The sequence below is a fragment of the Phyllostomus hastatus genome, unplaced genomic scaffold (genome assembly GCF_019186645.2).
Source record: "Phyllostomus hastatus isolate PE091 unplaced genomic scaffold, TTU_PhHast_1.1 phas_scaffold_28, whole genome shotgun sequence".
NCBI classification, from domain to species: domain Eukaryota; kingdom Metazoa; phylum Chordata; class Mammalia; order Chiroptera; family Phyllostomidae; genus Phyllostomus; species Phyllostomus hastatus.
In genome coordinates, this window is record NW_025334022.1 from 8,616,046 (window position 1) to 8,629,129 (window position 13,084).

Here is a 13,084-nt window from a genome sequence, read left to right on the forward strand (position 1 = left end):
CATAAATGAGTGAATGAATAAATGACTGAATCTTCACAAATTTTCCTGGAAATTATTGTACCAAAAATTGAGGTAAAAAAAGATTGTGAAAGAGAAGGCTAATGATATGCCACAAACACCATTTTAACTCCCAGTCCTGGTAATGGCAAAGATTCACTGAAAAATGCTGACAAAATAAATTTCCTTTTGTATTCTCTTTTCCTATATTTGCATTAGTGGACTATTCCTCTTTAAAGGGAAAAGAAGTCCTGTGAATTAGCTTAAAAACAAAATAACAGTAGAGTTGTTACTTCTGATGTTAAGGACACAAGGACAGTGAAATAGGATGATCTGTAGATGAGTATAAATTAGTGTATTACAATTCATTGTCTTGAAGCTCTGTTTCATCATATAATTGATACAGTACCACATAACCATAGCCCAATACAAGTTGGCCTCATATGTTCTACCTTCTCTTCCAGAGACAACTTGTACACATTCAGTCAGCTTGAGTAATGACCGTCTTTGTAATTAGGGCCAGTACATAGGAAAAAGATACACTTTCTGATTTATTCACTGTTGCTACTCTAGGGAATAAAAATATTGGTTACAGTTTAGGATTTCTCCAGAGTTTACACATTATGGTATAATCTTAAATTCTTAAAATACAGCCTTGTAAAAAGATGCTAAGAAAGCAGTGCAGGATGCTCTTTTGATCCTGCAACATCGTGCAACATTCAGATCTAGCTTTCTTTCAGTTAAACCCACCTTCAACTCTTAACCTCCATAGAAGAAAGTCATGATGGTAATTTCAATGTCAAATTCTCTAAAAGAGCTTAGTGCTTTAACACAACCACTTTTTCCAAAGTCTCAGGTTTTTTTTTTAAATTTGATCTAGTCACAAACTAGATGCTTGATAGTTATCTACATAAGTAAGTCTAGAGAATATCTGCTAGAGCCCTAGCTGGAGTGGCTCAGTGGGTTGATTGCTGGCCTGCAAACTGAAAGGTTGAAGGTTCGATTCCCAGTCAGGGCACATGCCTGGATTGCAGGCCAGGTCCCTAGTAAGGGGCACGTGAGAGACAACCACACATGGATATTTCTCCCCCTCTCTTTCTCCTTCCCTTCCCATCTCGAAAAATAAATAAATAAGATATTTAAAAAAACAATATCTGCTTGAGTATTTAGTCCTTTAATAGTTCACATAGAAGCAATACATATCTTTCAGTTACTCATCTCTTCAGAATTTACTCCCATGTAACACCACAGTTCTACAATGATGTGTGAGGCAAAGTCACACAAACTTTAAAATATAATTTATCCATAAATAATTCTGAAATAAACTTACGCAAATCAGTAGAGAAGAGGTAGGGGACATTGGCATAATTCATAAAATAGATATGGCCAATTTAAGAATAAAGACAGGAAATGAGAGAACAGGATTTGTAAATAAATCACACTTTTCTTTATATTCCTTTTAAATATCAAGGATTTCAATCACTAAATATAAACACAGTATGCTGAAAGGCACTGTTAATAATTATTAGTGCGTAAAAGGAAAAATATTTTTAACCTAACTAGATCCAAGCACTGACAGCAGGACTGATGAAGCCAAATAATACAGTGTGCTCAGGAGTATTTCACATTCAAGTAAAACACGTTATCAGTATGGTGCACCAAACTATTTATAATCCTTTGTTATTTGTATATTCTAGAACAACAATGAGACCCTAAATGGAGAACAGTCAGTAAGTCATTTGATAAAATCAATGCAAAGACAACCAAATACACTTTTCTGGTGATAATAATGATCAAACGCTATGCAACTGATTGTATCAGGGCATAATTAAATGGCTTAAATGTTTAAGACTACCAAAATAAGTAGAGCAACTACTTCATGGTCATATCTGTTATTTAATTGATCATACAATAATCTAATGATTAACCTATAAGTTCTATCTGGTTATCACTATAAAAATGGAAGAGCTTATTAATATGAGAAAACAATGTTCTCTACCAGTATAACAGAAATGACTGTAAATGATCAGAACGACAGTATAATTGAAATTAGGCCCTTTCTGAAGTATGTCGGAATAATAAAGAGAAGATAGAAAATATTAACCAATCTTAAAAACTTTATATCAGGGTTATTTTGCCATGTTTTTGCTTCATTCATGCAGCTTCAGAAAAAATTAACAAAATCCAACTCTCTCTTCACATTTACGGTAACTTCAAGAGTTTCAGTTTCCAGGATATAGAAAGCTTTGGCACTGTTGCAATCCACAGGATGGGGGAGGTTCAGCAACAGTTTCCTAGACAAAAGCAAAACAAAAACAGAGAATCAGCTTCCTAAAGTAATATCAGAAGATATTACTTTTATAAGGCAATGGAAAGCAATATATACCATCTGAACATTAGAAACCAAAAACAAACAAACACTATTTAGATAATATAAGTACAGGATTAAAAGTATGCTTAAATAACATAAATTGTATACCAGGGTTTTGACCTTAAAAATCCTAGCAGTGGTCTTGACTTCTCCCTCTTTTTTTCTAAACTGTCCACAATTTGTATCATGGAAACATAGTCTTAGGCTATGTTTATAGGCATGGAAGTAGAACCATTGCAACTTTCAGCTAGTTGGATAGATCTACTGCCAGCCACACATAAGTGTGCATGAAAAATCTGAAAATTGGAATGGTTCTATAAGAACATTGCTAACACAATTTTAGCCTGTCTCTACTGAAGATGTAGTTATTGAAACTCAGGCCTGCAATGATTTCAATACCATATCAATGACAATACTTCCCTCTGCTTGCTTCTGATTCTTTCTATTGTACATTGACAAAAATTCCCTGTGAGGGATTACTGGTTTATTTTGCAGTTAATGGCTCAGTCACTGGATAGCTTCAGGGTTTAGACACATTGCTGGGATGTGATATACCTAATTCTGTCATAGTAGTATGAACCTGACTTATGCATGGGGTTGGCACATGCTGGTATCTGAAGAAAATTAAATGTATGAAATGCTTGTTACCTCACATTTTTGATAGAGAAAGCTTAAGTATCTCTATAAAAAGTGGACAGAGGGAGGAAGATGGTGGAGAGGTGGATGGGCGCTAAACCCACTTAACCCACTTGCTGGAACACCTAGCGAATCTTCTGAAGAACACAGTGAACAGCCAAGAGAATCCCAGCTGATATGAAATTTGGAAGACAAAACGTGCATAAGACGCTTAAAAAAAAGATGGTAAGGAGATTCTGTAGGCCGACAAGAAGGTCCCTGGGCCTTGTGACAGAGACCACAGCTGCTGTGGAAGCATTGGAGGAGAGCCAGGTCAGTGATAGCAACTGAGTGGCTCCCTGCCCTCCCAAAGCCAGGAAGTCTCAGACTGATGCCAACTGAGACCTGGACAAGTTAAGTTGCTAGGGAGATAAAAAGGCAGTAAGTGACAGACAGCTGCCGGCATACCCCCGCTGGGGTGGCAGTCACCAGCTGGGACAGTACCAGAGAAGTTGGGGAGTGGTGACACCTGGAGTTGAGAAGAGATGGGCCCAAATGGCCGTGACCTGGATAGATTCAGGACTGGTCAGAGAGTTGACTGTGTGGAAATCCAGGCGCTTGTTAGGAGCTGCAGGCAGCACCCAGGGGGACTTCTCAAAAAAAAAAAAAAAAAAAGAACCAAGGAGCCATGTAGGGACCTTGTGTTGGCAGGGATTGCATGTGCCAGCAGCCAGGCCAGAGAAAAGAGGTGGGGGGAGCGATTTGCTCCCACTCAGGGCACCTCATGGGTTGGTGAAAGGGTCTCAAAATGAGGTGGTTTATTGCCCAGATGGCAAAAATGTACAGAGTGGACAGGGAGGGCTCCATAGTGCTCTGAGGGCATGGGATGGAAACTGGGCACCTGTGATTATTGTATCCAGACTGAACCCCATCTTTGCAGAACCACAGGAAAGAAAATAAGGGATCTCAATCAGCCTCTTCCTGCAGGGTCCCGAAAGACCTGCAAAACTGGTTTGGCAGGTGTAAAATATGTAGGAGCCTCACCTCTTCCCAAAAGTAAGACAATAAGACCTGCAACTGTGAGAAAACCAGAGAAGGATACAGAAAGAAGTCAGTGGAGCACACCAACAGCTGAGATAAATTTAACTCTGATCTTTCAGCACTTGCATGTTTTCTATTCTCTTCTTCCTGTTTATATAGTTTTTTGTTTGTTGGTTTTTATTGTTTAATTTGTTTTTATTCTCCCTTTCATAATGCACTTTCATTTTCCTCCTTTCATTTCACTCATATTCCAAATAACCCACTACTTTTTTACTTTTAATTTTTATTCTTGTTATTCAGATTATATATTTCTTTTAAAAATATTTTATTTATTTTTAAAGAAGGGAAGGGATGGAGAAAGAGAGGGAGAGAGACATCTATGTGTGGTTGCCTCTCAAGTGCCCCTCAATGGGGACCTGGCATGCAACCCAGGCATGTACTCTGACTGGGAATTGAACTAGGGACCCTTTGGTTTTGCAGGCTGGTGCTCAATCCACTGAGCCACACCAGCCAAGGCCAGATTATATATTTCTTATAATACTATTGTTATTCCTGGTCTTAATACATTTTGTCATCCTGAGCTTTATTATTGTTGTGGTTAACTTTATTTTGTCACACACTTCTATCCCTTACTCTCACTATTCCTCCTCCATCTAACCTTGCATAAGCACTCTTCTTTCTGAAGTCATCTCATAATCTTTATTCTCTTCTAATAAGACTATTAATTCTTTTTCTACTTTTATAAACAGGGGAAGTAGGGTGAAATATCATGGTTATTGGTGTACTTCTGCAAAGGAACTCCTATTTGTTCACTACTTGTTTGCATTTTAAATCCCATAGAATACTCTCCCTCTGTTTTACCCTATTTTGCTTTAGCCCTGCCCAAGATCAGTTGAGTAAGAAATTTTATTTCAGTATTCTATCTCCCTTTTTTTCCTTGTTTTTCTTTTTACCCCCTCTCTCAACCAAGGCTTTACTCCTTCGTCTTACTGGATTCTTTCCCCCAACTTCTCAAAATCATTTTTCTTTTCTGTAGACATTTAATATTCACTCTTTGCTTGTCTACAACATTCTGATTCCTGTTCCACCTTTATTAAACATCATTCAGCAATCGTTGTTATCAACCCTGCTGTGGTTTTTATGCACTTTTGCTCCTGTTGGTCCAGTATCTTTTCAATTTTACTTCAAACCTCATAGTACACTCATCCCTCTTCTTACCCCATTGTTCCCATTGCCCTTTTGTGTTTTACTTAAATTGTAAATTTTGCTCTCTCCTTTTCTTTGCCTCAGTTCCAGCCCAACTCTTATCAGTTATCCTCCATCATACCACAGAGCAACATTTCCCCCTTTTCAGTCATCTCATATTCCTTCTGTCATATTTTAAAATCCACAATCTATCCATAATCTGTATTCGCCTCTATTAATCTTACTTTGATTGTGGTGGAGACTGCTGATATGATAATGGGGTTCTTTTTGCTGGTGTAGGTTGGGTTGTCTAGTACTACTGCTTTGTTAACCAATACCTGTACAACAGCATTCAAGACAAGGTGGGAGTTGTGAATACCAGTAAACCCACTGAGGGGAGAAGCCATCAATAAGTGAGTCACCAACAGGTAGAGCCCAAGTACAACAAGAGAGCCCACTCAAATGAAATAAAGGGCAACTCTAGAGCATCCAGGCAAGGAGATCTAAAAGACAATACCACTGAGTCGTACAGAACTCCTATCACAGAAGTTCACTCTTCGAAGTCAGCTGACAAAGCAGAGCATCTAGAATTACAGAAACAAACAAAAACAGTCACCTAAAATGGGGAGATGCGGAAAGAACCCTCAGTCAAAAGGAATGGAAGATTCCCCATTAAAAGAACTAAGAAATGGAGGCAAGCAAACTATCTGATATATAATTCAAAAGAATGGTTTTAAGGATGTTCAAGGAAGTCACTGCAACTACAAGGAGCTGAGTGGAAACTACACAGTATGAAAAAGGAAATAGAAACTATAAACAAGAACCAGGAATAAATGAAGAATATAATACCTGAAATAAAAAAATACTCTAGAAGGTATTACGAGCTGACTGGATGAAGCAGAGGACTGAATTAGTGCGCTGGAAGACAAGGTACAAAGAAATACCCAGGTAGAGCAACTGCATGAAAAAAGACTAAAAAATATGAAGATAGCTTAAGGTAACTGCAGGACAACAGGAAACACAGTAACATTCAAATCATAGAAATATCAGAAAGAGGAGAAAAGGAGCAAGGGATAGAACAACTGTTTAAAAAAAAAAAAACAATGACACATAACTTCCTTAACCTGGAGAGGGAAAAAGCAATGCAAGTTCAAGAAGCACAGAAGGTTCTAATCAAGATGAATCTAAAGAGGTCCACTCCAAGACACATTATAATTAATATGCTACACTTTAAAGACAAAGAGAGAATCATAAAGACAGCAAGGAAGGATCACATAAACAGGCTAGCAGCTGATTTCTCAATAGAAACACTAGAAGCTGGAAGGGAATGGCAAGAAATACTCCAAGTAATGAAAAGCAAAGGCCTGCAACCTACTACTGATATAGGGTGCAGCCAGGGTGGCCCCAAATAGGAATTTTTAATGGGGCCCAGAACTCAGGGTGTCCAGGAACTATTAGAAAAATATGTATATAGGATGCCTTTACCTCCACAAGTCTGAGCTGGAGGATGGGATGCCTGGAGCAGGACTATTGAAAGCTGTTTTCCATAGCAACAGTTTTGCAGTTAACCTCTGGCATGGTCATTTAACATATCTATAACTTTTAACTGTTTTTGTGGATATGTTAAATAGCTGTGGCCATGCTTTGAGCCAGGGGGATAGGAGTGATTTCAACCCCTGATGTAACTGGAAGGCAACTCCCTCTGGTTAGAGCACCCGTGTGAGAGCTTGGAGATGACTGGCTCCACACAATGAGGCCATGCCTACCTGGACTTACTATGGCAGCCCAGTAAAGCTGGAAAAATATAGGAATGCTGGCAGGTATAACTGATTGTGGGAGGACTCAGAAATGGGGCTGCAGAGGAAGATTGGCACTGGGATTCAAACCCAAGTGTGGCAGCCATGCCAAGGGGGTACCTCTCGGCTTTGGTGAGAGTCAGGATCACATGGGTTTGGGGTGCTCCCTTTTGCCACATGGCTTAGGAAGCAGGAGAGACCTTTCTGGGAAGAAAAGGGGTGAAAGGACTCTTGTTGGTGGGCAATGAGAAGGTGCCACATGGTTTTGGATTAACTGGAGATCATGGCGGTGACACAGCTGATAGTGCCAGGAACCATGGGGCTACCTAAGCCACAGATTTCTACTTCTTTTCCTGAGATACAGTACCCTGGACTGGGCAGAGTGAGGTGGAAGGACTGTGTGTGTTTGTGGATATTCTAAAGGAGTTTAGTTAAAATTTTAATGAAGACATTAAGTCATTACTCTAAATTTTTATAACTTTTTGAATAAATAATTCCTTTCCTTTTCACCAATCTCTGGCATTTTCCTTTTCACTCAATTCCTGGCAGTGGGTGACACAAACCTAGCATAGGATGGGGGGACACTGGAAGCAGAAAGGGGGATCCATTCAGTAATAGTATTTTGTTCCCCCACATCTGTTCTGTAACACTACTCTATCCAGCAAGGGTCTCAATTAAAATGGAAGGGGAAACAAGGAGTATCCCAGACAAATGAAGGCTGAAAGAATGTATCTCCACCAATTCAGCACTGCAAGAGATTCTAAAGGGACTGCTTTTTTTGTTTGTTTCATAAATTATTGTTGTTCAATTACAGTCATCTGCATTTTCTCCTCAGCCTTCCCCCCAACCCAGCCAAACCCACCTCCCTCCCTTGCTCTTACCCTCCCTCTTGGTTTTGTCCATGTGTCCTTTATAGTAGTTTAAAGGGACTGCTTTAAAAAGAGGAAGAAAAAGAGAGAGGAACATGTACAAATTGGGAAAAATGATTAAGTACCTATCAATAATAACCTTAACTATAAATGGATAAATTGCTCCAATATAAAGACACAGTGTAGATGAATGGATAGCAAAACATGACCCACACATATGCTGCTTAAAAGATACCCATCTCAAAAAAAAAAAAAAAAGGCCTACACAGCCTGAAAGTGACGGGTTGGAAAAAATACTCCAAGCAAAGGGACAGGAAAAAAAAGCTGGGGTAGCAATACTGGTATCATACAAAATAGACTTCAAAACAAAGGTCATAGGAAGAGACTCAGAAGGACACTTTATAGCACTCATGGAAGAATATATATATATAGTCTCCATTTTCCCCAATTCTCTCTCCCCTGCACCACCCACCCAAACCTCACACCCTCAATCCTACCCCCTTTGTCTTTGTCCATGGGTCCATTATATATGTTCCTTGACAACACTTCCCCTTCTTTCACTCATTATCTCCCTCCTCCTCCCCTCTGGTTATCATCAGTCTGTTCTATATTTCAATGTCTCTGGTTGTATTTTGCTTGCTCCTTTGTTTTGTTGCTTGAGTTCTGCTTATAGGTGAGATCATATGGTACTTGTCTTTCACCACCTGGCTTACTTCACTTAGCATAATGCTCTCCAGTTCCATCCATGCTGTCGCAAAGGGTAGGAGCTCCTCCTTTCTTTCTGCTTCATGGTATTCCATTGTGTAAATGTACCACAGTTTTTTGATCCACTCATTCATTGAATGGCACTTAGGTTGCTTCCAGAACTTGGCTATTATAAATTGTGCTGCTGTGAACATTGGGCTGCATAGGTTATTTTGAATTGGTGTTTCAGGGTTTTTAGGGTATAATCCCAGCAGTGGAATTGCTAAGTCAAAAGGCAGCTCCATTTTTAGTTTTCTGAGGAAATTCCATACTGTTTTCTATAGTGGCTGCACCAGTTGGCATTCCCACCAAGAGTGTATTAGGGTTCCCTTTTCTCCACAGCCTTGCCGGCTTGTATTGTTGATTTGTTTATGATGGCCATTCTGACCGGTGTTAAGGGGTATCTCACTGTGGTTTTACTTTGCATCTCTCTGGTGGCTAGTGATGCTGAGCATCCTTTCATATCTCTATTGGCCCTCTGCATGTCCTGTTGGAGAAGTGTCTGTTCAGGTCCTTTGCCCCATTTTCTAATTGGAATGTTTGTCTTCCCGGAGTGGAGTTGTGTGAATTCTTTATATATTTTGGAGATCAAACCTTTGTCTGAAGTATCATTGGCAAATATATTTTCCCATATGTTTGGTTCTCTTTTCATTTTGCTGATGTTTTCTTTAGTTGTGCAGAACCTTTTATTTTGATAAAGTCCCATTTGTTTATTTTTTCCCTTAGGTCCTTTCCTCTAGGGGACATATTGGTGAAAACACTGTTGCATGGAATATATGAAATTTTCCTGCCTATCTTCTCCTCTGGACTTTTATGATGTCATGGCTTATATTTAAATCTTTTATCCACTTTGAGCTTATTTTTGTGTATGCTGTCAGTTCTTGAGTTCATTTTTTTTTGCATGTAGCTGTCCATATCTTCCAACACAATTTATTGAAGAGGCTATTTTTACTTCATCTGATGCTTCTGCTCCCTTTCTCAGTTGTTAATTGACCATAGAGACTTGGGATTATTTGTGGACTCTGTATTCTGTTCCATTGATCTATGTGTTTGTTGTTCTTATGCCAGTATCATACTATTTTGATTATAGTGGCCTTGTAATATAGTTTGAGATCAGGTATTGTGATCCCCCCAATTTGCTCTTCTTTCTCAAAATTGTTGTGGCTATTCAGGGTCCTTTATGGTTCCATGTAGATGTTTACATGTTGGTTCCATATCTTTGAAATATGTCATTGGTATTTTAATAGGGATTGTGTTGAATGTATATATTGTTTTGGGTAGTATGGACATCTTGATGATGTTAGTTCTTTCAATCCATGAACATTGTATATCCTTCCATTTATTTGTGTCTTCCTTCATTTATTTCCTTAGTGTTGTCTAGTTCTCTGAGGACAGGTCTTTTGCCTCCTTGGTTAGGTTTTTTCCTAGGTACTTTATTTTCTTGTTGCTATAGCAAATGGGATTTTGTTCCTGATATTTCATTGTTGGGGTACAAAAAATGCCTTCAATTTCTGAATATTGACTTCATATCCTGCTGCTTTGCCAAATTCATTGTTAAGTCGAATCGATTTTTGGTGGAGTCCATAGGGTTTTCTATGTACACTATCATGTCCTTTGCAAACAATGACAGTTTTACTTCCTCCTTTCCAATTTGGATATCTTTTAATTCTTTTTCTTGTCTGATTGCTGTGGCTAGGACTTCCAATACTGTGTTGAATAGAAGTGGTGAGAGTGGACATCCTTGTCCTGTTTCTGATCTTAGTGGGAAAGATTTTAGTTTTTGCCCATTGAGTATGATGGTAGCTGTAGGTGTCTCTTGTGTGGCCTTTATTATGTTGAGGTATGCTTCCTCTATTCCCACTTTGCTGAGTGTTTTTATCATAAATGGGTGCTGTCCTTATCAAATGCTTTTTCCTCATCTATTGATATGATCTTGTGATTTTTGTCTTTCCTTTTGTTTATGTGATATATTACATTTATTGGTTTGTGAATATTGTACCATCCTTGCATCCCTGGGATGAATCCCACTTGATCATGGGGTATGATCTTTTTAATGTATTGCTGGATACAGTTTGCCAATATTTTGTTAAGGACTTTAGCATCTAGGTTTATTAGCAATATTGGCGTGTAGTATTCTTCCTTTGTTGTGTCTTTATCTAGTTTTGGGATTAGGATGATGCTGACCTCATAAAAATGTTTTGGGGTCTCTCTCTTATTTGTTTTTTTTGAATAGTCTGAGAAGGCTAGGGGTTAGCTGATCCTGAAAAGTTTTGTAAAATTCTCCTGTGAAACTGTCTTGTGTGTTCTGGGAGTTTTTTTGATTATGGCTTCTGTTTCACTAGCTGGCCAAAACGGAGAGTTTTGTGAATTAAATAAAGTGTTTATTTCTTTTGGTTGAATAATGTTAAATATCTGGGTACTATTAATAATTACAATGTAATTGTCATTTGACTGATATTAGTAGTCCATTCAGTTAAAATGAATTCACATGTTCTCTGCCCTATGAACAAAATGTCTTCTCTTATCTTTCTTAAAGCATGTAAACATAGTTTTACAGGATGTGAAAGTCAGAAACAAAAGAAAGTACACATGTGAATGTAAATAAATTCAAAAAGAAGACACAGATCACTTCTGGCATATATGAAGACAGAGGTAGACATACTTTGCCTCTGTGCATAACCAATAGAAGGAGAGCAACACATTTAGAAGCAAAAAACAACCAGAATTGTGAGAAAATGGAACTGTATATAAGTCTGACAACCAAGGAGTTAAAGAAGAAACATTCATTCAGACTGGAAGGAGGGGTGGAAAGAATTCATGCAAGGCATCGGATGGAAGACTGGGTGGGCAAGGCACTGGCTGGCACATCAGAATGGTCAAGGTGGCGGCTGGTAGTAACCCAAGGGTTCCAGTGTGGGGAAATACCTAAAAACCTCTGGCTGTAAAAACCAGTGGGCCTTGCAGTGGCACGAGAAACTTCCAGCTTCACAGAATTCATTGGAGATACCCACAGGGTCCTAGAACATACACAAAACCACCCACCTAAAAATCAGCACGAGAAGGGCTGAATATGCTTGTGAGTAGTGGAGGAGGTGACTGGAAGCCTGCCGAGAGCTGAGCAAATGGTATTGTTACCTCTCGGACCCCTCCCCCACATATAGTAGCACAACACAGATACTGGGTTGCTCTGCCCTGGCAAATACCTAAAGCTCTGCCCCCTATAATATAACAGCTGCACCAAGACTAAAAATTATGTCCCAAATGAAAGAATAGATCAAAGCTCCCCAAATAGAACTAAACAATGAAGAGACAGCCAACCTTTCAGATGCAAAGTTCAAAACACTGGTAATAAGGATGCTCACAGAAATAGTTCAGTATCATTGCAAAATTGAGGAAATAGTGAAGGCTATGCAAAGTGAAATGAAGAGAAATGTATAGGGAACCAACAGTGAAGGGAAAGAAACCAGGAATCGAATCAGTAACTTGGAGAAGGAAGAAATAAACATTCAACCAGAAAAGAAGGAAGAAATTTCAATTCAAAAAATGAGGAGAAGCCCTGGCTGGCATAGCTCAGTGGATTGAGCATGGGCTGGGAACCAGGCATCGCAGGTTCGATTCCCAGTCAGGGCACATGCCTAGGTTGCAGGCCATGGCCCCCAGCAACCGCACATTGATGTTTCTCTCTCTCTCTTTCTCTCTCCCTTCCCTCTCTAAAAATAAATAAAATCTTTTAAAAAAATGAGAAGAGGCTTAGGAACCTCCAGGACAACTTTAAATGTTCCAACATTCAAATCATAGGGGTGCCAGAAAGAGAAGAGGAAAAGCAAGAAATTGAGAAAATAATGAAGGAGAACTTCCCCAATCTGGAGAAGGGAATAGACTTCCAGGAAGTCCAGGAAGCTCAGAGTCCCAAAGAAGTTGGACTCAAGGAAGCATACACCAAAGCACATTATAATTACATTACCCAAAATTAAAGATAAGGAGATAATCTTAAAAGCAGCCAGAGAAAAGGAGACAGTTACCTACAAAGGAGTTCTCATAAGACTCTCAGCTGATTTCTCCAAAGAAACTTTGCGGGCAAGAAGGGGCTGGAAAGAAATTTTCAAAGTCATGAAAGGCAAGGACCTACATCCAAGATTACTCTATCCAGAGAAACTATCATTTAGAATAGAAGGGCAGATAAAGTGCTTCCCAGATAAGGTCAAGTTAAACAAGTACATCATCACCAAGTCCATATTATATGAAATGTTAAAGGGATTTATCTAAGAAAAAGAAGATGATCAAAAATATGAACGTTAAAATTTCAGCAAATTCACAACTATCAACAACTGAGCCTAAAGAAATACATAAACAAAAACAACTATGCAAACAACTAGAATGGGAATAGAATCACAGAAAGGGAGATTACATGGGGTTTATCAGCAAGGCGGGGAATAAGGGAGAATGTGGGAAAAGGTACAGGGAAT

General features: G+C 38.9%; 1 protein-coding gene across 2 annotated transcripts in view; it reads right to left on the reverse strand.

The window, feature by feature from the left end:
- Nucleotides 1-1,155: 1,155 nt before the first annotated feature.
- DNAAF6 (dynein axonemal assembly factor 6) overlaps nt 1,156-13,084 on the reverse strand; it is a 66,960-nt gene continuing 55,031 nt past the window's right edge. For both annotated transcript variants that reach the window (XM_045817522.1, XM_045817523.1), the window contains exon 7: nt 1,156-2,291. In XM_045817522.1, the coding sequence (XP_045673478.1) occupies nt 2,162-2,291 (130 nt within the window). In that variant the 3' untranslated portion in view covers nt 1,156-2,161. The remainder of the gene's footprint in view (nt 2,292-13,084) is intronic.